The 23664-nt window shown below is 40.5% G+C and overlaps 3 protein-coding genes and 1 long non-coding RNA gene across 4 annotated transcripts; 3 read left to right on the top strand and 1 right to left on the bottom strand.

Annotated features, from left to right (window-relative positions):
* Positions 1-1149: 1149 nt before the first annotated feature.
* Positions 1150-2381, top strand: LOC147537998 (uncharacterized). Its single transcript, XM_086642912.1, has 3 exons — positions 1150-1361; positions 1496-1724; positions 2043-2381. The coding sequence occupies exons 1-3, from the start codon at positions 1150-1152 to the stop codon at positions 2379-2381; spliced, it is 780 nt and encodes a 259-aa protein (XP_086499038.1).
* A 2676-nt stretch (positions 2382-5057) lies between these two features.
* LOC147537997 (uncharacterized) lies at positions 5058-5909 on the top strand. The gene is made up of 2 exons (XR_015225954.1): positions 5058-5210; positions 5681-5909. It is a non-coding gene; the product is annotated as an uncharacterized LOC147537997 (long non-coding RNA).
* A 9026-nt stretch (positions 5910-14935) lies between these two features.
* Positions 14936-17185, bottom strand: LOC147537996 (uncharacterized). Its single transcript, XM_086642911.1, has 3 exons — positions 16482-17185; positions 16012-16180; positions 14936-15883 (listed from the first exon to the last, which is right to left on the bottom strand). Exons 1-3 carry the CDS (start codon positions 17183-17185, stop codon positions 14936-14938), a joined length of 1821 nt encoding a protein of 606 aa, XP_086499037.1.
* A 4879-nt stretch (positions 17186-22064) lies between these two features.
* On the top strand, positions 22065-22907 carry LOC147537995 (uncharacterized). The gene has a single exon (XM_086642910.1). It carries the CDS (start codon positions 22065-22067, stop codon positions 22905-22907), a length of 843 nt encoding a protein of 280 aa, XP_086499036.1.
* Positions 22908-23664: the final 757 nt, after the last annotated feature.

Raw genomic sequence — 23664 nt, 5'->3', positions numbered from 1 at the left:
CGGAGATATTATTACTGACAGTTGGGTACGACAGCTAAAAAATCGTCGTTGATAGTTGTTATTTGTGACGGTTTTATTAAGAATCTTCTTGTAGCAAATATGCAATGTCCAAAGCTGTTAAAGGCAATAGTTTGTTTAAAGTGCAATTTTTTGTTTATGAGGCAATGCTGCCAATGCCCATCTTCCTTCTCCTCCGGCAAAAGGTCACACCGGCTGACATCCTTTGCCCCACAATTATTTTTCTATCTTTCTTCTTGTTCTCTCACTTCTTTCCTCTCTCCCGCCAGATCATGGGGTCGGACAAACCCTAGATCCACAAAGAGAAACCTCTTACTGTAGAGATGAACCCAGAAATTCTTTAAAGGGTCTATCCCACCTTCTGTAATTATTAAAAGCTTCAAACTCTCATATTTTTATGCGAAGTTACAGAAACAATCAATTGAATTTTCTTAAGCTCAATGAACTGTTTTTTCCTAAATAAAATTCTGCTTTGGTTTCAGGAAATCCAACGAGATTTCTTAGTGCCCTTTCTGCAGTACCCATTTCTTGATTTCAAAACCACTGATGCTAGAGCAATACAATTTTATTGCTATCAACCAAAACAAGCTTTTTTTCCTTTACGAATCCACTTTCATGATTTCTCAGTACCTCTATTGCTAGAGCAATACAAGCTTTTTTCATTACAAATCCACTTCCTGATTTCAAAAGCCTAAGAACATGATTTAAAATCATAACTCCTTCAACGCCCAAAACATGTTTAATGTTATCAACCATAGAAATCCTAGATATAGCAGAAGGGTCTCACAAGACGAAAGAGTTTTGGATCTATCCAAACCAGATTTCGACTAGCGGTGCCTCTTTTGCCAGAATAGATGATGGAAATCAAGAGAGACTAAAAGAAGATGAAGCAAAAAGAAGAAAATAATTAGTTGACGGTCGCTGGATGGAAAATTGGCGCATGTTTAATGGAGATTAAAGTGGATTTTCATTGCCTCTAGCCATACATGGTCAACTTGTTTTGATCAAGTCTTGGGTGGAACTTACATTGTCATTAACGACGATCAGAAAAAGGAGATCGCTAAATGGTTCCTCACTAATTCTCCCGCCGGCGAAATTCAGTACATAGCCAAAGATATTAGGGCAGTTATAATGGACGATCATGTATATAACTTAGCAGCTTCCGAAGCTTTTCCTATTTACAACAAAGATCATATTATTTCTCTTGAAATGCCTAATAGAAGTGGAGATGTGTTATTGGAGCCAGTAACCAGGGTTGAGGTTACTTATGCTCTCTCCACTATTGGCTCTGACAAGGCCCCTGGTCCTGATGGTTTTTGCTCTTATTTCTTCAAGAGATGCTGGTCAGTGGTGGAGATGATTTTACTAGAGCTATCCTCAACTTCTTCAAGACAGGGAAGCTGCTAGGTGAAGTTAATGCTACCCTCTTGTCCTTGGTCCCTAAAGTCCCTAATGTCAACTCTATGACTGATTTTAGGCATATTGCCTGTTGCAATGTGATTTACAAGACTATTACTAGGATCCTTACTGTCAGACTCAAGAAGGTGGTTAAGACTCTAGTTAGTGAGAATCAATCTGCTTTTATCTCAGGTAGATCTATACAGGATAACATTATGCTTGCTCATGAATTGGTTAGGGCTTATGGTAGGAAAGATGGTCAGCCTAGGTGCACAGTCAAGATTGATTTGCAAAAGGCTTATGACACAGTGAGGTGGAGCTCCCTTTTGAAAATTCTTAGTAAGTGTGGTCTGCCTGATAGGTTTGTCTAATGGATTGAGGTTTGCATTACCACTCCTAAGTTTTCTGTGGTGGTGAATGGTGCTGCTAATGGTTATTTTTTAGGGAAGAGGGGTCTCAGGCAGGGGTGTCCCATTTCCCCCTACCTTTTTGTTATGATGATGGAAGTTTTTGTTGTTCTTCCCTTTAAGAAGCAGGCTTCTGGTGACTTCCACTTGCACCCTATATGTAAGAGCCCCATTGTGACACATTTATGTTTTGCTGATGATTTGATGGTTTTTATGAAGGCTAATAGGGCCTCTGCTGTTGCTCTGAGAGAGGTCTTGGAGGAGCTTCTTCTCTGCACTGGGTTAGCAGTGAATGGCAGGAAGAGCTCTGTCTTCTTTGCTTGTGTGGATGAGGATTGCAGGAGGGACCTCATGGATATTTTGGGTTTCCAGGAGGGCTCCTTACCTGTAAGGTATCTTGGGTTGCCCTCATTGTCCACTAGGCTCTCTTACTCTGATTGTATTCCACTTATTCAGAGGATTTCCAATAAAGCTCAGTCTTGGAACGCTAGGTACCTTACATTTGCAGATAGCCTCTTGCTTGTTAATGTGGTGCTTAATAGTATGCATATTTATTGAATGTCTGTGTTTGTGCTGCCCAAGAGAGTATACAAAGAGATCGATAGTATCCTTAATAGATTCATATGGTCTGGGATTGAGCTTAGCACAAAGAGAAGTGGAAAACCATGTGCCTTAGTAAAGATGAGGGAGGGTTGGGGATTAGGGACCTTGAAACCCTCAACCTGGCTTTCACCCTCAGGCATGTTTGGGAGGTTGCTACAAACAAAGATACTTTGTGGGTTAAGTGGGTTCAAAGTAACCTTATTAAGAATCATAATTTTTTGCTCATGGAGGCTCCTAAAGATTGCTCATGGTGTTGGAGGAAGGTACTTGAGGGCAGGAAATGCACCCAACAGTTCCTGGTCCATATACTTGGTAATGGGGATGACACTCTTTTGGACTGACTCTTGGCACCCTTTGGGGCCCCTTATTGATAGGTCTGAATCTCAGTTCAGATACAGCTCTTATTTGCATTTAAACATTAAAGTCTCAGAGTTCATTAGAGATGGGGAATGGCATGTTCCTGATTGGTTATACTATCAGCTGCCTGAGGTGTTCTCTAGACTTCTTGAAGTTCACATCCAGGTTGCTGAAAAGGATAAGGTAGTTTGGAGAGTGAATTCTAAAGGGGTTTGATGGGTCATGAAAATGTCCCATCTGAGTCGTTTAATTTAGTCGAGTTAGTTCGTTTCAAGTCTTTATTATAATAAAATGGTTGGTTTTCTTTTGAGGAGTTAGGAGTGAAAATGGTTAAAAACGAGAAAAATATGCATAAAGGGTATTTTGGTCATTTGGATTCAAGGATATTCTGGTAATTTGGTCAAGGTCAGTGCATGGGTACAAAGTAGAGTCCAATACGAGCCCGTAGAAGAAAACGGAAGTCAATTCGGAGTCCGAATGAGTGAAATATGCAAAGGCAAAGATGAAGTCAAAATGTTGACTGGTGGGATCATTTCGGTCACCATTCTGGCTGGTGGGACACAACAAGGTGACGTGGCACGACCTGGGATGTGGAGTATCTTATTGTGGTATTCCCGTTAAGCATTGAAACAAACCCTAAAGAGGAAGATCCAGTGTAACTCAGTTGCAAGATACTTCCGTAGTCCTCGACCATATGTTTTAATCTTTGCCATTTGTTTCCTCTAAATCTCATCCGACGGCCGGTGTCCCTACCGCGGCTTAATAGCTTATACCGAGCTACACTGAATCATCTATTCACAACCACTTAGTGCGCAGGCGTCTTTTGCTCCAGGGTTTATCCTTTTTAAACCGAAATTACCTTTTTAACCCTCCTTTATTGTCCCCACTCACTCTACTTTGGACAACTGTCGTCCTTTTCTCTTGTGTAACCCAAAATAACCCACAAACAATTAATTCCATTTCTTGTATAGCAAGAAGCAAAAGATCCCCATTTTACCCAAAACCCTTGTTGCCCAACCTATTTAATAGCTCATTCTCCTTCATTTGAGACTAGACTTGCACTACAAAGTGACGTGCTATTTATGACGGACTATTTCCGACGGCATGAAGAAAACTGGTCGGAAAAAGCTCATATTTCCGACGGAGTTCGTACTTACCGTCGGAAATTCAATTATTTCCGACGGAATTTCTAACTTCCGACGAAAGTATGTGGTATTAACGACGAGTTTACACTGACCTTCCGACGAAAATACTTAATTTGTTATTTGGAGAAATGACACTGTTCCGACGACTCTTTATGTCGTCAGAAAAAGACCCAAATATGACGGGTTTAGATTTTCTCCATCGGAAGAGGAAATAATTTCTTGAGTTTCTTGGCGCGAACATTTTCCGCCAAATTTTCGCGGAAATATTTTCCGCCAAATTTTCGCGGAAATATTTTCCGCGAAAACTATTTTCGTCGACTCGTTGGTCGGAAGTAGATGACCTTAGACCCAAACGCTACTTTCTCTTTCCTTCCCTCTTTCTTCTCTATTCTCTCTCCACGAAAATTATTCAAGTTGATTTTTAGGGTCAGGTAAACCAACGCCCTCTCTCTCTCCATCTTTGTTTTTCCATTGTTGATTTTTAGGGTTAAGCTTGGATTTTCAAGTTGTACTACTAGGTTAGGGTTAAGCTTGGATTTTCAAGTTGTACTACTAGGTTAGGGTTAAGCTTGGATTTTCAAGTTGTACTACTAGGTTAGGGTTAAGCTTGGATTTTCAAGTTTCGGTTTCAAAAAAAAAAGTTCGTCAAGGTAAACCAACGCCCTCTCTCTCTAATTTTTGGTTCTTCATTTGATTTTTCCCTAATTAACCAGGATTGAAGTCTCTCTCTAGGACCTGGTTCTGTAGATCTAAATAGCAGGTTAGATTTTCCCCTAAATGTTTCCTATTTTGATTTCTAGTTCTTAGGGTTTCGATTGATTGTTTGTCAATTTTGATTCTGAAATTTTGTGGGTATTTCAAGTTTTCTACTACTTTAATTAGGTACTTCATCATTAGGGTAGCTCAGTTCACTTCTTTTTCCATTACATGTGAATTATTAGTACCAAAATCTTGTTGAGAATTTAGGTTATAGGTTTTTTTGTTGAGAATTTAGGTTATAGGTTTTTTTGACGACTCGCCAAGCCCGAATGACGTATTTGGCACCGTCATGGGACGTGAGAGAGGTGGTCGTATTCGGTGTCTTCCAATGGTAAAACCAAAAGACATATGGGGTCGCCAGTCATCTTCGGGTGTCATTAAGGATTTAACGGAGAAAAACAAAACATTAACGGCAGAAGTTGAGGCTATGAAAGTGAAGATGGATGAATTTGAGGCTTTGAAAGAAGAGATGGAGTTATTTAAGAGATTCATGCAGTCACACACTGCAAGTTCATCGTCGCAGGTATAATTAACTTATATTTTTATTACGTTAATTACTATTACACCCAACCAATTTGCAAAAGTATCTCCTTTTATGATATAAAAGGACACCAAAACACACCCAAAAGAAACGGTTCCACTCGAATCACTTCTTTGACAAGATAGTGGAAACTTAGTACAAAACAGTTCATACCATTAAACTACACATAATTTTTTCGATCCTATTTGAAAGTGATTCTATCTATCTGTGTCCGTTAAAAGTATGAGAACCTCTTCATCACTTAAAGATGAATCTGTTGCATACTGCAAAGCAGTTTTACCATCTATATCTACTTAGTTTGCCTTGGTCGAATTTCAGAGTCTCATGTTTAGTTCAGGTTTAGTAAAGATACTTTTATAAGGATTTAGTTTGCCTTGGTCGAATTTCACATAATTGCTAGTTTCAAATCATAACACACTTACTAACTTCATTTTGTATGTATGTTAATGCAGTTACCATGATATCTCGAGTCGTTTGTGGTGTTGAATGGAATGTCAATTGGATTTTTGAATCTCAGCCTCGATTTTGACTCGGTTGGTTTTATCGTTTACATTACTTAGGGACTTTGTTATTTTACGGTATTATGCTTGTATGAAACCAATAGTTTTATTAGTTTTCGACTTCATTACTTTTTATGTATATGACTTCAGTAATGAAATATCCGATACTTTTAATTTGTTATTCTTGTCAATGTTTGGTTTATGTTATTTTTGCCAGCAGCTTTATGAATTGATAATGCTGCTGCTGCTGCTGCAGCAGCAGCGGAAAAAACAAAATTAAATTTAAAAAAAAAAAAAATTGAGTATTTACGTCGGATAGGAGCCGTCGGGAATAGCGTGTCACTATTTTCCGACGGATTATCAAAAACAAACCATCGGGAATAAGTCGTGGCAGGTTGACATTTACGAGAATCTTTTACGACGCCTTTCTTTAAGTTAGTCGTCGTAAAAGAATCTATTTTCGACGACCCACGTCGTCGGAAATACTATTTCCGTCGCCTCCATTTCCGACCACTTTGCGACGGCCCTGCGTCGTCGGAAGAAGTCTTTTCCGACGGCTTTATATCTATTTTCGACGGATCTTTTCCGTCATAAATGGTCTTCGTTTTTGTAGTGTTGAAAACCCTCTCAATCCATCTTTCTCTACTACTACTACTACTACTTCCTCTCTACCACTATTATTCTTCCATTAATAATCATCTCCTTCTTTCTTCCATATTCTTCTATCATTTTTATCCCCCTTCATCTCTTCTTTCTACATCTAATTTCTTCCTTTTCCTTCTTTTTTCTTATTTGGGTGGCAATAAAATAGCTATTACATGGAATTCTTGGAGTAAAATTCTTGATGACAAATGGAGCAAATCTCGGACAAAATGGAGATACATGAGTATATGGATTTTGAAGATTCTTGTTGATTTCTTTCCATTAATTTCTTAGTATTTTCATTTATTTTACAATACCAATGTATGCTACTCTAGATTCTATGTATAGTTAATGTAGCAATCTAAGGTTGTAGATGAAACCCATTTTGATCTTTGTAATACTTGTTCTTGATTAATTAAATCCCTTGATGTGCTTTAATGTCTATTGATTGTTTATCTATATGGATCGGATTTTTTTTCCATTACTCGTACCTCATAATTAGATATTTCATACTTTCGTTAAGTTGTTAGATGGAATATGCTTTTTAGATGATGAATAATAGTTAAGCGATCCGAATCTCTATAAGGAAGACAATTAGAATTAGTAATTATAAAATTGTTTTACCTAGAACATCATCCGGAATCCAAATAGTTTATTATATTGGATCCCGTGTAAATACAAAAGAGATTTAAGTAATTAAGTACTTGTTTTATAAAGTGAAATTATGCGGTGGATTTTATAACCTTAGATATCTTCTCACCTCTCTCTTAGATAGTTTAATTAGTTTTATTTGTTCTCTTATTTCTTACTAATCAATGGTCAAATTTATGAAGTGGGGTGTGTGTGTGTTTTAGTCTAAGTAGCTATTGACATCTTGATTATTGGGTTAAACTCGCCTTCAATATCCGAAGTTGCCTACCTATCCCTTGGGACGATTCACGAATTTACTAACATACTATAACTTGATCCCGTATACTTGCGGGAATAGACCTATTTTAGGCCTATCAAGTTTTTGGCGCCGCTGCCGGGGATAGGTTTAGTAGTTTGGATATCGTTTGCTTGTTTTTAGGGTTAATTTCTTACTTAGACATTTTTGCTTTATTTGTTTTTCTATTTTCTTAAGTGTATTTTTTTAGGGTACCATTTCAAGGAAATAGCCAGAAGAGACATAGGAGCGAAGGAAAGGAAGGAATCGAGAAGTAAAGCGAAAAGTCGATAGTATCGCATTCTATCTCTTCCTTCTTACTTGTGTGCGATTGTTTAGTTCTATAATTGTTAGTTCCCATTAGTGAGGGGAATAGACCATTTGAGCATGACAGATCTCGTATGACCCTAGGAGAATACCGATGGATGTGTAGAGACGATCAGATTAGTGATGAATATGGTCCGACACCAAATATGTATGAGAGACCTTACATTTCACACTTTTCTGAGACAAATGACTTTAGAGGTAGGTATCATCCTAGCGTGTATGGTGGGAGTTATTATCAAGAGTCTTCATCTCATTACACCTGTGAGCCTTATCATGAAGAGACTCTTGAAGATAGTTCTCAATTAGAGTCTGCGAGTCGTTTGACTGAAATGATGTTACAACTTGAAGAGACACAAGATCGATTTCAACAGACGCAGATTCAAATGCGACAAGAGTTACATCAGAGGTTTGAGTCTCTAAATCATCAATTAGAGATGATTGCTCCACAGTTATTAGCCGACGAGGACGGGGTTTTACCACCCCTAACTCAAGAGGGTACTAGGTCCGATGGCGAGGGTAATACGTCTAACCCTAGTACTAAGTTAAATGTCGATCCTCTTAAGGGCATAGGCTAGGCCTCTTTGTATTGTCTGATGTTTTTTGGGTCTGGCTCCCTTAGCCTGCTGATTTATACCAAAAAAAAAAGTTAAATGTCGACGAATCAACTGAGAGGACCCAAGAACTTGAACAAACTGATAACCTTGTTGTCTCGTTTCCTCACCATGTGTCGTCTCATCATGATAGGACTACATTAGACTTTGAGATTCGGGATGATGGCTCTATGAACAAGTTTGGGGATGACATTCTTTTGAACTTTTCGATTTTCGACACTTGTAGGGAGTCAGTCTTAGATGCCAGACATGATATTATAGATGACTATGAGGCTTTAAATGCCTTTGAGGACATCAATGACATAGTACCTAGAGACATATTGTATAGTTTGTCGGACCATTTACCTAAGGAAACCATGGACCTTGACTTGGTCCAGCCTATTGCCTTACCCTTAGAGTCCAGTTCAACCTTTCACGTGATCTCAGACTCGGTCGTTGATCCCTTTTGGGACATTTCAGTCGTCTTTCCTAGAATGTCTATGGACTTAGTGGATGTTCTATCAACTAAGCTTGCAAATGACTTTTTGCCTTCGACTGACCTCTTAGCCCTTCATTTATATGTCGATCCTTTTGATGACTTCTTAGTCGTCGCCCCTAGCGTTTATGCTTACTTAGTGGACCATGCATCCACTAAGTTTGGGGATGACTTATTTCTTCAATCATCTTACTTGAACTTTATAGTTTGTACATAGTTGTGAGATGATTATCATTTGTATATAGCTTTCTTTGGGTTGACCCCCAAATCTTTCGTCTTTTGCTTTATGATCGTTAGGCCGATTGAGATGGGTCTTGATGTTTGTGGGTATCATCTCTGGAAACCCTCCACGAGACATAACTCGTGTTCTTGTAAGAAATCAAGAGAATCAAAGGCTAATTGCATAGCTCAATGCAATCGTGTATACCCATGTTAGTGGTAGATTTGTATGTGGTCATGTCTTTTATGTGATTCATTCTCATAACATTTGTTGATATTTTAGGAGCAATTCTTATATGTTTTACTTCTAAGGCGTGGTTTGTTCCAAGTTTTGGGATGGAGCGAGCTTGGCATCAACTTGGAACCTCTTTATACACGAGTCTCTTTTCAGATTTGCATGTGTATAGAGAGGTCAACCAGGCACATCTCTTAGCTAGCATGAAGCCCATTGGTGAGATTGAGTTTGATCCCACTAAGCTACCTCCTTACCTGAGCATGATTACTTTGGATGACAGCAGGGGTAGGGTGAGATTAAGAAAATTTTGGAATTGATTGTATAGTCTGTTTTCTGTTTCCTTGTTTCTTTTTGGTTCCTTGTATGCTTTTTTGCTTGTTTCCTTGTCTGGGCCCTTTAAACCCTGCTCATCAATGCAAAAAAAAACTTACATTGTCATTGACAACTTTGCTTACTACCATTTTTTTTTTAATTGTTCAGCGTGTGCCTCGAACCCTTGACCTCTAGGTGGAAGATTATACCTCTTACCACTCCAACCAAGAGTTGTTGGCGCTCACTACCATTTCCTATATGGGAGCGGCTAGAAGCACCCGTTCAACCTGTTGTTAGCACCTTCTAGAAGAGATTGACTTGGTCAATATTGTTTGACTCAAAAAATCTGTTAGCACCCGTTGACTGTTCGGGTTTGGTACCATCACTGTTCGGACTGTCCCCTCCAGTCTAAAATAGGAAGCCCCGGGTTTTGGTATTTTCTCTGTTCGGACTGTCCCCTCCGACCCAAATTGGGAGGCCTCGGGTTTTGATGTTATCACCGTTCGGACTGGGTCAGGCAAAACCAGTTCGGACTGACCCCTCCGACCCAAAACATAGAGCCCCGGGTTTTGATATTATCACCGTTAACATTGTTAATGCGGACTCTAGAGGGACAGTGAGAATGAGGAAAGGGTGGGGTTAATGAAATGATGTGATTTTGAATTCTTTGCTGTTTTTTTTTTGCTTTCTTATTTCTTTGTATTCGTTCGGGCTTCTCCCACTTATCATTATCAAAAAAAAACATGGAGCCCTGGGTTTTAGTGTTTTTCCTGTTCAGACTGGGACTCGTTCTGGAAATAAAAAATAATAATTACACCAACTTAAATTACCATATTGGTTCAGACAAGGCCCCAGAACCTGATGGTTTCTCCTCTTACTTCTTTAAGAGATGTTGGTCAGTGGTGGGTGATGATTTCACTAGAGCAATTCAGAGCTTCTTTTAAGTCAGGGAAACTTTTAGGTGAAGTTAATGCCACCCTTCTCTCTTTGGTTCCTAATGTTAACACCATGAGTGATTTTAGACCATTAGCTTGCTGCAATGTTATCTATAACACTAAGATCCTCACTGTTAGGCTCAAGAAGGTGGTAGAGAAGCTAGTGGGGGAGAATCAATCTGCTTTTTATCTATACAAGACAACATCATGCTTGCTCATGAACTTATTAGAGCTTATGGTAGGAAGGATGGCCCCCCTAGGTGTGCTGTGAAAATTGATCTCCAAAAGGCTTATGATACTGTCAGATGGTCATCCCTTTTGAAGATTCTGAGAAAATTTAACTTGCCCAGCCAATTTGTTAAGTGGATTGAAGTTTGTATCTCCACTCCTAAGTTTTCTGTTGTCGTCAATGGGGCTGCCAATGGCTATTTTGAGGGCAAGAGAGGGTTGAGGCAGGGTTGCCCCATCTCTCCCTATCTCTTTGTGATGGTGATGGAGGTCTTTGCTGTGCTTATCCAAAGGAAGAGGGAGGCTGGTGATTTTCATTTGCACCCTAGATGCAAGGACCCTGTGCTCACTCATCTATGCTTTGCTGATGACGACCTAGTGGTGTTTATGAGAGGTGATAGAACTTCGGCTTTAGCTCTCAGTAGGGTTTTGGATCAGTTATTCCTCTGCGCTGGACTCGCAGTTAATTGCCAAAAGAGTTCCATTTTCTTTGCTTGTATGGATGCCACTAGTAGGATGGAGGTTAAGGTTGTTCTGGGGTTTAATGAAGGGGCCCTCCCAGTCAGGTACCTGGGTCTTCCCCTCCTGTCCACCAGGCTGTCTTATAGTGATTGTGCTCCTTTAATCCAGAGAATTTTGAACAGAGTGCAGTCTTGGAAAGCCAGGTTCCTGTCTTTTGCTGGTAGACTTCTCTTAGTGAATGTGGTTCTTAATAGCATGATTATCTATTGGATGACAGTTTTTATTCTCCCTAAGAGAGTGTATAAGGAGATAAATTATATTTTCAATAGATTCATTTGGGTTGGGATTGAGATGGGTCATAAGAGGACCACAGTGAGCTTCAAAGTGATCTGCCTGCCTAAGCAGGAAGGGGGCCTTGGGGTCAGGAACATTGAGGTGCTTAATCAAGCTTTTACCCTCAGACATGTCTGGGAGGTGGCTATTAGCAAGGACACTTTGTGGGTCAAATGGGTTCAGCAAAATTTGATCAAGGGGCAGAACTTTTGGCTTATGAAAGCTCCTAAGGATTGTTCTTGGTGTTGGAGGAAGGTCCTAGAAGCGAGAGAGAAGGCTCAGCAGCTTATGTTTCACATTTTGGGTAATGGGGAGGACACTATGTTTTGGTCTGATCCTTAGCATCCCTTGGGTATTCTCTCTGGCCTTTTTGATATAAGGTTCAGGTATAGTTCCTTCTTGCATAACAACATCAAAGTGGCTGATTTTATTATACATGGTACCTGGTATGTCCCTGATTTTCTTAAATATGAGCTGCCTAATGTATTTGCTAGGCTATCAAAGGTTCCTCTGCACACTAATTTTCCTGATAGAGTGGTGTGGACAGTTAGTTCCAATGGTGTCTTCTCTTTGAAGAACACCTATGAAGCCATTAGACTCTCTGGCCAGGAGGTTCCTTGGAAGCAACTTTTATGGTTTTCTAATTGTATTGCCAAACATTGCTTTATCACTTGGTTGGTGCTAAACAATGGGTTGAAGACTAGGGTGAGGCTTAGACAGTGGGGAATGGATGTGGTGGAGAGTTGTGGTATTTGTGGTTTAGGTGCAGAAACTGAGTTTCATCTCTTTTTTGAATGCTGCTTTTCTCAGACTCTTTGGCACAGACTGCTTAGTGCTCTGGGTTTCCAGAGAGCTTGTTTGGGGTCTTTAGAGGCTGAGGTGGATTGGTGCGGGTCTCATTTTCATGGAGGTTCCATTTTGGCTAGAGTAGGCAGACTTGTGTTCAACTCTTTCTTTTACCATGTGTGGAGAGAAAGGAATCATAGGGTATTTAGGGCCAAGGCTCTCACTGTTAATGTCCTCTACAACATTATGATTGATGAAGTAAGAATAAAGGCAGCAGCTTGGGGGTGCAGGTTAGAAGATAATGCCTCTAATCTTTTGTTTGCTGAGAAGTGGAACTTGAATGTAGTCTTAAGTAAGCCTAAGACCAAAGGTTACAAATGGGAAGGCCCTCCTCAAGGCTATGTACTGATTAGTACAGATGGTTCTCTGAATGCTGATTCAGCTGGATATGGGGTTTTGATTTGAAATGCTGCTGGTGAGGTTCTCTGCCTTGGCCCAGTCCATTGATGTTCATGAGCTCCAAGGTGTTGAGTTTGGGTTGAGGTTGGCTCATTCCCACCATAATGACAGTGTTGTGATTGCGACTGATTCTATGATGGTGCAGCTGTTGCTCTCTGATTTCTCGAGGCTGCCTCCTTGGAATGCTTGGCATATTTGGCTAAGTATTAAGGTTCTTTGGGCTGGATTCCATAGTTGCAAGATCCGGCATGTGGTGCGTGAAGTAAATATGGCTGCGGATTTCTTGGCTAAGTTGAGGCCTGAGGGTGAAGTTGAGTTGGACCTGGGCCTTTTACCTACTGAATTTGAGCGTATTGTAAATGATGATAAAGTAGGTCGTGAGATTGAGGAAATGTTGGTAGGCTTGTTTAGCTTCTTTGCTTTTTGTTTGTAGTTTTTGCTTGTAGTTTTTGCTTGTTTCCTTGTTCTGTGTCTGGGCCCTTTCCTCCCTGCTCATTAATGCAAAAAAAACTTAAATTACCATATCATTCAACCACAAGATCCATCCAAAACATCCAAAAACATCTAAAATATCAACATCCAAAATGTCGTCCTAAATATCATCCAGAATATCAACATCCAATGTCATCCTAAATATAATCCAAAAAATTAACCCAGTTCCTTACGCTTCTTTTCTTAACCTATTTCTCACAAATGTTTTATGTGTAACTTGCTTCCTCTGACTCTCTGAAGGTTGAGATTGCTGAGTTGCCTGAGAGGTAGTCGGAATATTAGGAAGGGGTTGTTGAGCCTTCATCATCTCCAACGTTTCCCAAACATGTGCGTATCTATTGAGATTAAGTGAAGTGATACACCTGTTAACCCCATCCGGCTAAAACATAAGTACAAATACACTTGTTGATCCTAACCACTGTTTTTGACACGATTTTCGAAAGAGAGGGTTTTGTACCCTGAGATGGGAGACAGTACGAAACCAATCATATAATCTGCATCTGATTCCCATTAAGTTAGGTGGTACAATTTGGGTCTGTCTTCGAAAGCGATGAACACGCTCAGCCATGGAAATAAAGGAATAACCTAGGGTGGAGAATAAACACAACTAAGAAAACATAAATAAGGGAATGGAACAAGACACACTCTGTTCAGACTGATCTCTCCGACCAGTTCAGACTGACCTTTCTGAACCAGTTTGGACTGGTTCTAGTCCGATTGTACACAAATTTACAATCGAAAGTATTCAACCCAAATCACTACAAATTTTCCATAAACAAACATCATACAAGTACTTCATAGGATTATTAACATGTAAATCACAAATAAGCTTCCTTTACTAAGATGAATCGAAGAAAAACTAAAAATTTATAATCTTACCTAAAATGAAGATTGAAGGTCCTTCTACACCACGAACGAAGCAAGGTGTGCAAGAGAAAGGTCGAGAGGTGAAAGAACTTATTGTTCGAGCAAGAAATTTGGGAAGAAGATGAAGAAATCGAGTAGAAATGATTGTTTTCTCTCTTTCTCGGTCTCAGCAGCTCTCGGTTTCAAAATTAGGGCAGAATGAGAAGGGTGGAAATTTAGGCGCGAGATTGGATAGTGACTGGTGGGTGTTTGCGGTGCCTCCTGAACATCCGTACCCGTTGCTAATAGAGGGCAGGTGCCAACAACAGGTTGAATGAGTGCTTTAGCCGCTCCCTTCCTATATTTCTAAAAAAAGTTAATTCCTATTTGGCCCCTACTTTGTGACCAGCTTCAAATATGGCCCCCAAATTTCTGTAAATTCAAATATGGCCCCCTATTTTCAGAAGAATGTCATAACTACCCCTCCTATCAATGTATTTTCAAAATAAAATAAAATAAAAAAACCTAAATTCCACCTCACTTCCCTCTCCACCAATCATCTCTCTCCACGTCACCTCTCTCTCCAAGTCACCACTCTCTCCAAGTCACCACTCTCTTCTTCGATGAAAGTTTTCCGGCCGGCGACCTTCAAACTTAAAAAAAAAAAAAAATTCACTCATCTCTCTCTCTAAATATGTTCTTCAACAGACCGGAACAGAGAGTGGTGACTTGGAGAGGGAAGTGAGGTGGAATTTTTTTTCTTTTTTTTGCATAGATCAGGAGGCAAAGGGAGCCTGACCCACAAAATACTACAAAAACCAATCAACCAATACCACAAGGAGTAAAACAACTCCTCCGACAAAATAAGACATCAAAAAAAGCCCAACCGTCCAAAAAAGAGAACTCAAAACAAATTACAATCATGTATGCCTAACTCTTATAATGCCCATCCTGTCTTCCTCAATGATTTGCCTCAGCTCCAAACTCAGCTCGCTCGGCCTAAGGATCAGCTCACCACAGCTAGGGACATTCTTTGACAGCCAATCTGCAGCAAAATTGACTTCACGAAAAACATGTTGAATCGAACAACTCCCAAACGACCCCATCAACTTCTTAATTTTCCTGCACAAGTGATGAAGCCTCCAAGGGGGCTTGAGAACCTTAGCATTTAACAATGCTTTGGTTGACATAGAGTCTGTAGCTATCACCACTCTTGTCAAGGATAAACCCATAGCCAACCTTAATCCCAATTCAATTGCTTGGAGCTCATGGTACATAACCGACCTAGGCTCGGCCTTGCCATGACCAGCACAAAGAACAGAACCATCAGCATCTCTTAAAATACAACCATAGCCAGCTGTATCCAAGGAGAAGGCCCCATCAGTGTTAATAAGGACAGTACCTGGAGGAGGTCCCAGCCACTGGCACTCCACTGTTCTCACCTGAACAAACTTCAAATCAATCCTCCAAGGTGCTGCTAGCTCTTGGACATCATTCATCTTAAGCCTAACATCCATTATAATCTGTTGGACCACTACCTCCTTACTCAGAGAGCCATGTTGATGAACCCTATTGTTCCTTTCCCACCAGATATGGTAAATGAAAGAACAAAAGGCAAGCTTTCCCAGCAAAGCTAGGCCATCTCTTCCTTTCAGAACAGTGGACAACCAAGCCACTTCAGTCTCCCAATCCCCTATAGTAACTCTGTAAATTCCAAGTAAATGCAATAGTTTCTTCCAAATGAACTTAGAGTAACTACAATGGAGAAATAAATGATCCTCATCTTCACTCCCATGCACACACAACACACAAGCAGGATCAACTTCAATTCCCCAGAACAACAACTTACACTTGGTTTTAAGACCACCCTTTAGAGCCAACCAAGCTATAAAACTGTGTCTATGGATATTATGGGAAAACCAAACCAACTCATGGCAAGAAAACCTCTGACCCACTGGCCTAAGAGCTTCATAGGTCTCTTTAAGAGTGAATGTACCTGAATAGCCTTCCAAATAAGGACATCATTACTATCCTCATCAATAGAGACATCATGAAGCATATCAACAAAAGACTCTATGAAGACAGTCAATTGCCAAGGCAACACCCACTGACCATTCAGAATGCAAGAACTGACCATAGCCTCAGCATGAATTGTGCTATCATATCTGAAATATGCAGAAAAGAACTTATCAAGAATACCAAGAGGATGCCAGTTGTCCTTCCACAACCTGGTGGACTTGCCATTGCCTATAACATGAACAACAAACCTCATCCCATACCCTATGTACTGTAATAACCTTCTCCAAACCCATGAAGAAGAAGAAGGAATGCTCATGAGCCAGAATTCCCTTTTTTTTAATCAAATTGGCTTTCACCCATTCCACCCACAATGTATTATTAGAATTCAAAATATCCCACATGTGCCTTAAACAACAAGCAATGTTTAGGATATTCAGATTCCTTAACCTCAGCCCACCTTCCTGAACAGGAAAGCAAAGCTTACTCCATCCAATAGATGCTCTCTTCAGGTCCACACCAGCACCATTCCACAAGAATTTACTCAACATAGCATCCAGTTCTTTAATAACCCTCTTAGGGAGGTCAAAGACACTAAACCAAAATAGCACCATACTCTGAAGAATAGTCTTAATCACAACCACTCTCCCAGCATAAGAAAGGTATTTGGTCTTCCATGACTTAATCCTATTCCTGACCTTATCCAACAGGGGCAGGCAATCATAGTACTTCAGCCTTGTGGATACCAAAGGCACCCCAAGATACCTAACAGGCAAGGAGCCACTCTCAAAACCCAAACAAAGGGACACCTGAGCCAAAAGGGAATCAGAGAATCCAGCAGCATAAAGAGAGCTCTTCCCAACATTGACCTTCAATCCAGTACATTCATGAAACTCAGCTAAGACTTCATGAAGGGACTCCACAGACCCCATATCACCTTTAGAGAAACCCAACAAATCATCAGCAAATGCTAAGTGGGTAACAACTGGCCTAGGGCATTTAGGATGTAAGCTAAACCTTCCCTCAACCAATCTCCTGAGAAGCAGCACATTGAAAACCTCCATGACAAGAACAAAGAGGTATGGGGACATGGGGCAGCCTTGTCTCAGCCCCCTTTGTCCCTTGATATAACCACAGGAGCTACCATTCACCATAATGGAAAAGCTAGCAGTGGAAACACAAGCTAAAACCCAAGCCCCAAATTTAGAAGGAAATCACATTTTCTCCTTAACTAGGAGCAAGGCAGGCCACTCAATAGAGTCATAAGCCTTTTGAAGATCAATCTTGTAGGCACACCTAGGGGGTCCAAAAGACTTATGATAGTCCCTAGTCAATTCATGAGCAAGAAGAATATTATCTTGAATACTCCTTCCAGAAATAAATGCAGATTGACAAGGACTAACAAGCTTGAAGATACACTCTTTCATCCTCATAGTCAATATCTTAGTGATACACTTGTAGATAACATTGCAACAAGAGATATGCCTGAAATCACTAACTTTGGAAGCATTAGTAGACTTAGGAATTAAAGTCACAAGGGTATAATTTACCTCCCTAAGAAGCCTGCCTGAATTGAAGAATCTGAGAACAACCTCTGTGAAGTCATCTCCCACTATGTCCCAACAGTACTTAAAGAAGTGAGATGTGAAACCATCTGGACCAGGAGCTTTATCAATCCCAATAGTAGCAAGATTCTGTACAACATCATCTCTTGTCACTTTCCTAACCAGCATATCAGCCTCTGTATCTGAAAGAACCTCCTCAAACTCCATTCCAGCCAACAGCTCAGGAGGCACACTAGGATAATCAGTCTCCCCAATAACTTTTGATAGAACTTCACACATTACTCAACCACCAATGAAGCACTAACCACCTTTTGATTGGAAGAATTATACACAAAGGATATATTATTCCTGGATCTTCTTTCTTTCAATGAAGCATGAAAGAATCTAGTATTGCTATCCCCCAATTCAATCTTCTGGACCCTTGATTTCTGCCTGAGCATTGACTCCTCCATCATGGCCTTCTTAGAGAAATCAGCCACAACTAATCTCTCCTCCACCATAAGCTCTTCCACAAGAGGATTCTTCTGTAACTGGGATTGGCACTCATCCATTCTCCTTCTAGCATGCACTACCTGGTCAGAAATACCAGAGAATCTCTCCTTCTGCCAAATCTTAAGAGCATCTTTTACTCTCTTAAGCTTACAGACCAACCTGAACATTGGATTCCCATTGATCTCAAAATCCCAAGCCTTCTTAACAATCTTCAAAAAATCTTCCTCCTCTGTCCAACAGTTGAAAAACTTAAAGGGCCTTGGCCCTACCTTCTCCCTCTCAAAAAGAGAAACTACACAAGAAGAGTGACCAGACACCCCAGGATTAAGGAAATCAGCCTTAGCATTAGTAAACTCCTGGCTCCATTCAATGTTAACCAAGGCCCTATCCAATTTTTCAGAAATACACCTATTCCCACCTTGGGAATTGGTCCAAGTGAAGAAGTTACCTGAAAAAGGACAATCAAACAAATTAGCATCCTCCACACAATCACCAAAGTCCCTTAGGCCACCTTGATGAAGCACAGCACCACCCACTTTTTCATCCACTTTTAGCACACAATTAAAATCACCCATCACCATCCAAGGGCCACTACAAATACCAGCCACTCTTCTCAACTCACTCCATAGCTCCTTTCTTTCCAAGGCTAGGTTCCTAGCATAAACACAAGAGAGCAGGAAAGACCTCCCATCCTTCAAATTCACTTGAGAAGTCACCACCTGATCTGTTTTAGCACAAACAGAGACAGACAACTGACTTGTGTCCCACAAAATCCACTCTCTTCCTAACTTATCACAACAATAGTTATTATCCCACTCCCAAGTTGGCATAAGCACTTGCTTAACCTCCACTCTAGTCTCCAAAACAGCACAAAAACTCAAACCATTACTTCTAATAAACTTAACCACCTCCTTCCTTCTGAGGGAATCATTAAGACCCCTCACATTCCAAAAACCCACACTAATCATGAAGAATTCTAGAAGAAGCTCTCCCCTTCCAAATAGTCCCCCTTGAGGTCCAACAACTCCTTTACCAAATAATGCAACCCTGTTAGCAACACCAACAAAACCTACACCATCTCCCAAATCCATATTTCCACTCCTTTACCAGTAGCATTCATATTTTCCTTCCCTCCAGCATCAACTATACACTGGTAGCACTGTTAGTAATCCTAGATTGGATGTTATTGCTAGAAATTGGAATCTTCACTTGACTGCTGTGCTTCCTAAACTCATTCCTTGTTCCTGGATTGCTCCTAAGCCTGGGTTTATCTTGATCAACACTGATGGTTCTTATAGTGCTGATCAGGCTGGTTTTGGGTGTGTCTTGAGGGACTTTGCAGGTGAGATTGTGTGTGCTGTTCAAGCAGGGACTTCTCCTGTCAGTGTCATTCATCATGAGCTGCAGGCCATTGATGTTGGCTTGGCAACTGCCTTGGCTTATGGTTTTGATAAGGTGCAGGTGGCTACTGATTCTAAGTGGGCTTGTGAGCTGGTAAACAAACTTGATGCAGTTCCTCCTTGGCAGTCCTTGAAGGTTTGGAGAAGTATCAAATGTAGCATAGCCAAATTTAGTGCTTTCAGTATTGATCATGTTTTTAGAGAGGTGAATCAACTTGCTGACTTATTGTCTAAGGCTAGGACAGCTGAAGGAATGGAGCAGCTTGCAGCAGGGGACCTTAGTGATGCTATGAAGGCTGTTGCTATGGATGATAGATTGGGTCTTCTTAGAATAAGACAGAGATGAAGAAGTGTTTCTTTTGATGGTGGTTTTCTTCTTCTTATGTTTGTCTTTATGGTTGTAATCTTCTTATGGGACCATATGTTTTTGTTGGGTTGTTGGGGCTTGTATGGGTTTTTTCTGTTGATGATTGTGTAGTTATTTTGCTTTTGGTTTCAGGTTTTCCTTAAACCTGCTGATATATGCAAAAAAAAAAAAAAAAAAAAAAAAACTATACACTGTCTCTTGGAAGCCTTTAATTTCCCACCTTCTTCCTGGTTTATAGGCACAAAAGCTCTCCTAGTGCCCTCACTCTTAATATTCTTCTTAGATTTAACCTCTGTCCAGCCACCCTCATCCATCACCCCCTGGCAGAGCAGGAGAAGATGATGAAGCCTCATCAATAGCACTTTTTGCAGGCAACACCCCAAGATGTAGTTTCTCCTGTACACAAGTGTTATTAATGAGAGAGGAGCTCTTAGCAAGGGAGACCTCTTGAGGTTTCAGACCTTGGGCACGAGCAACAACTTTGGCTGAACCCTGCTCTTTAGGAATATTAGCAGCTGCATCCATCTCAACATCTAAATTCTCTTGGACATTTCGTCGAACAGGTTCCCTACATTTCCCCCTAGCATGACCAAAGGAGCCACAATTCAAGCACTTTAGTGGCCTCCAGGAATACTCAACTCGTGCCTCAAACTCCCTCTCCCCTCTCACCATGAAAGTAAGAACCTCAGGCATAGTACAGTCCTTAGAAATTTCTATACAGACTCTCGCATAACCAATCCTAGTTCTCTTCTCAGTTGGCTCATCCAACATTATTGGCCTCCAAATTTGACTCGCAATCCTAGCAAGTCCCTTAGGGTTCCAGAGAAACATAGGAACCCCTCGAAGGCACGCCCACACAGGCAACGTATCCATTGAAGCAATAGCATCCTCTATGAACAAATCCCAAGGTCTCACAATAAATAATTTGTTAGCAATAAAGAAAGGCTCCATTTCTAGAACCCTCTGCCTATCTTCCTCCAACGAAAATCAAATCAAATAAGCAGAATCACCATGAACAATCAGAATCATATTACCTTTCGGCTTTCATCGTGCAAGGAGGATTCGACGAACCACATGAAAAGATAATCGATTCCCCACAAATGAACCAGTAAGCAGATTCTCACATTCTTTGATCACCTCTTCAAACTCTTCGAGTCCAATCTCAGGAACACCAGCCTCATTCAACATAGATGGAGAGAACTCCAACTTAGACCGAGATTGTTTTTCACCCTTACGAAACAGAGAAGCCCAGCTCTCACCCCCACCATGAGCAGCAGAAGCTTTCACCTTCGTCTCCTTCGATTCCTGAGCTCCAGGATCAAAATCCCCTCCCTCCAGGTGGGAAGGAGGCATCAACCGCAACTGTCTCCCAGACGCCAGCACCGCCGCCGCCGCCAAACCCTAGAAAAAAGGAAATAAAGCTGTCGGAAAAGACCCCAAGAAAACGCTCCACCCAAGTGAGCTGAGGTGAGGTGGAACTTAGGTTTTCTTTTTTATTTTATTTTGAAAATACATTAATAGGAGGGGTAGTTATGGCATTTGTGTGAAAATAAGGGGTCATATTTGAATTTACAGAAATTTGGAGGACATATTTGAAGCTGGTCACAAAGTAGGGGGCCAAATAGGAATTAACTAAAAAAAAACACTAAGGGTCCGTTTGATACGCAGGAATGTCTGAGTAAGAAAATCCAAATTTTTCTAATGGGTAAGAAAGTCAATTCTTTGACATGTGAAATCAAACTTTCAAGTGTTTGGTAGAGCCTGGGAAATTATAGGGTGCCTTTAAAAGGAAATTTACTATTGGACTGCTTTGAGATATTTATTAGGCTTCTTTGAGGTAGTTATTGGATTTCTTTAAGGTGCCTGTAGGAAAGCCATGTTTATTCCCCAAAATGGCTTAATAGAGAGAGAAACGACTATGAACTGCCATTATTTTTTCTACACAGTTCTTCTTTGAATAGATCTTGCATCAAACACGAGTTTGGATTAATGGTCCAATCTTTTCTTGGCATAGGTTGGTGTGGTTTTCTCATCACATCCCCAGACATAGTTTTATTGCATGGGTTGCTCTGAGAGGAGGTTTGAAAACCAAGTGCAAATTGTTATTTTGGGGAATTGAGGTGGATCCCTTGTGTGAGCTGTGTGGTTCTGCTAGTGAGGATGAGTTTCATCTTTTCTTCAATGTCCTTTCTCCTCCTTTGTTTGGAACATGTTGCTTCATATGTTTGGTATTGTTAAGGTGACTATTCATGATTGGGAGAGGGAGGTGGATTGGATTGCCAATGTATTTAAAGGTAAGAATGGAATAGCTTTGATGGGCAGGCTCACTTTTAATGGGTTTCTTTATCATATTTGGTGGGAAAGAAACAGAAGGCTCCACCAAGAAGCTGCTCATAGTAGAGAAATGGTTCTTTCTCTCATTATCTCTGATTTAAGGATGAAAATGATGGCCAGTAATGTCAAAGTGATTGACACTGTGAGGAGCAGGAAGGTTGCAGCTGAATGGAACTTAGTCTTTTCTTTTGTAACAGCTGTTGTTATTGAATGTGTGTGGCAGGGTCCAGAGAGGGATGTAGTCTTGATTAACTCAGATGGTGCTTTCTCTCCAACCAATGCTGGGTATGGCTGCATTTTGAGAAACCATAAAGGAGAGGCTCTTGTTGCTGCTAGAGGTGTTTCAGTTCCTTCTTCAGTCATTTATCACGAGCTTCAAGGTATAGAAGCTGGGCTGAGATTGGCTAAGGCGCTGCATTTGTCAAAAGTGGTTATTGCCACTGATTCTAAGTCTGCTTGTGACTTACTTAGATCAGTGGAGCCTGTTCCTCCATGGAGAGCTGTTGGGTTGGAAAGGAAGATTAAAGAGCTAATGGCTGGGTTTGTGAGTTGCTCTATCAAGCATGTGTTCAGAGAAGTTAATCAAGTTGCTGATTGGCTTTCCAAGAATGGTCCTGTTGTGGGAGAGGAGGTGCTGGTCCCATCTTTGTTTGGCCGAGAGCTTCTTCAGCTACTTGAAGAAGACAAGCAAGGAGTTAGTCGTTTTAGAAGCAAATGATTTTGGTTTTCTTTTTGTGGGTTGTGAACAGTAGTATGTTGATGTATTTTATTTTGCTGTGTTCTTTTGTTTTTTGGGAGGTGTGGTTTTTGTTATTCCTCCTGCTGGTATAGGCTAAGGTTGATTGTTGTTTGGTTCTTGTTGCGGGTCTAGCTCCCTTTTTAGCCTGCTGATTAATAAAAAAAAGTCAATTCTTTGACATGTGAAATCAAACTTTCAAGTGTTTGGTAGAGCCTGGGAAATTATAGGGTGCCTTAAAAAGGAAATTTACTATTGGACTGCTTTGAGATATTTATTAGGCTTCTTTAAGGTGCCTGTAGGAAAGCCATGTTTCTTCCCCAAAATGGCTTAATAGAGAGAGAAACGACTATGAACTGTCATTATTTTTTCTACACAGTTCTTCTTTGAATAGATCTTGCATCAAACATGAGTTTGGATTAATGGTTTGGAGTTCTATTATTCGAACAACATGGATATTGCAACATAGAGAGAAATCAAAGAAAATCAATGACTAACTAATATAAATTGACGACACATAATTGAGTTATGGTGAACTCATCACAAATCTCAGATCAGTTAACACACTTTAACATCTACTGAATCAAGGTGGTACAACTAACAAAGCATGGTTCGATTATACTTATCTGATTTGGTCGTGGTGGAAAGCCAGAAACAACAAGCATTTCAATGGAGTGGAGCCAAATCTGAACCAGATCCACCGGTCTTCTTTCCTCGAACTAAGATATGTTCCCTCATA

This window comes from Eschscholzia californica, unplaced genomic scaffold (genome assembly GCF_041429995.1).
Source record: "Eschscholzia californica isolate CP2 unplaced genomic scaffold, dmEscCali1.0.p SCAF_5, whole genome shotgun sequence".
Classification (NCBI taxonomy): domain Eukaryota; kingdom Viridiplantae; phylum Streptophyta; class Magnoliopsida; order Ranunculales; family Papaveraceae; genus Eschscholzia; species Eschscholzia californica.
Note: the sequence above shows the minus strand (reverse complement) of the source record. Positions and strands in the feature narration are given on the sequence as shown.

Coding starts and splice junctions, on each gene's coding strand:
- LOC147537998 (XM_086642912.1), top strand. CDS start 1,150: ATGGACGATCATGTATATAACTTAGCAGCTTCCGAAGCTTTTCCTATT. Junction 1,362..1,495: donor TATTTCTTCAAGAGATGCTG/GTCAGTGGTGGA, acceptor GACTGATTTTAG/GCATATTGCCTGTTGCAATG. Junction 1,725..2,042: donor TGCAAAAGGCTTATGACACA/GTGAGGTGGAGC, acceptor GTTTTTATGAAG/GCTAATAGGGCCTCTGCTGT.
- LOC147537996 (XM_086642911.1), bottom strand. CDS start 17,185: ATGGTGAATGGTAGCTCCTGTGGTTATATCAAGGGACAAAGGGGGCTG. Junction 16,181..16,481: donor GTTCAGGAAGGTGGGCTGAG/GTTAAGGAATCT, acceptor TGCATATTTCAG/ATATGATAGCACAATTCATG. Junction 15,884..16,011: donor TTATTTGGAAGGCTATTCAG/GTACATTCACTC, acceptor TTGGCTCTAAAG/GGTGGTCTTAAAACCAAGTG.
- LOC147537995 (XM_086642910.1), top strand. CDS start 22,065: ATGTTGCTTCATATGTTTGGTATTGTTAAGGTGACTATTCATGATTGG.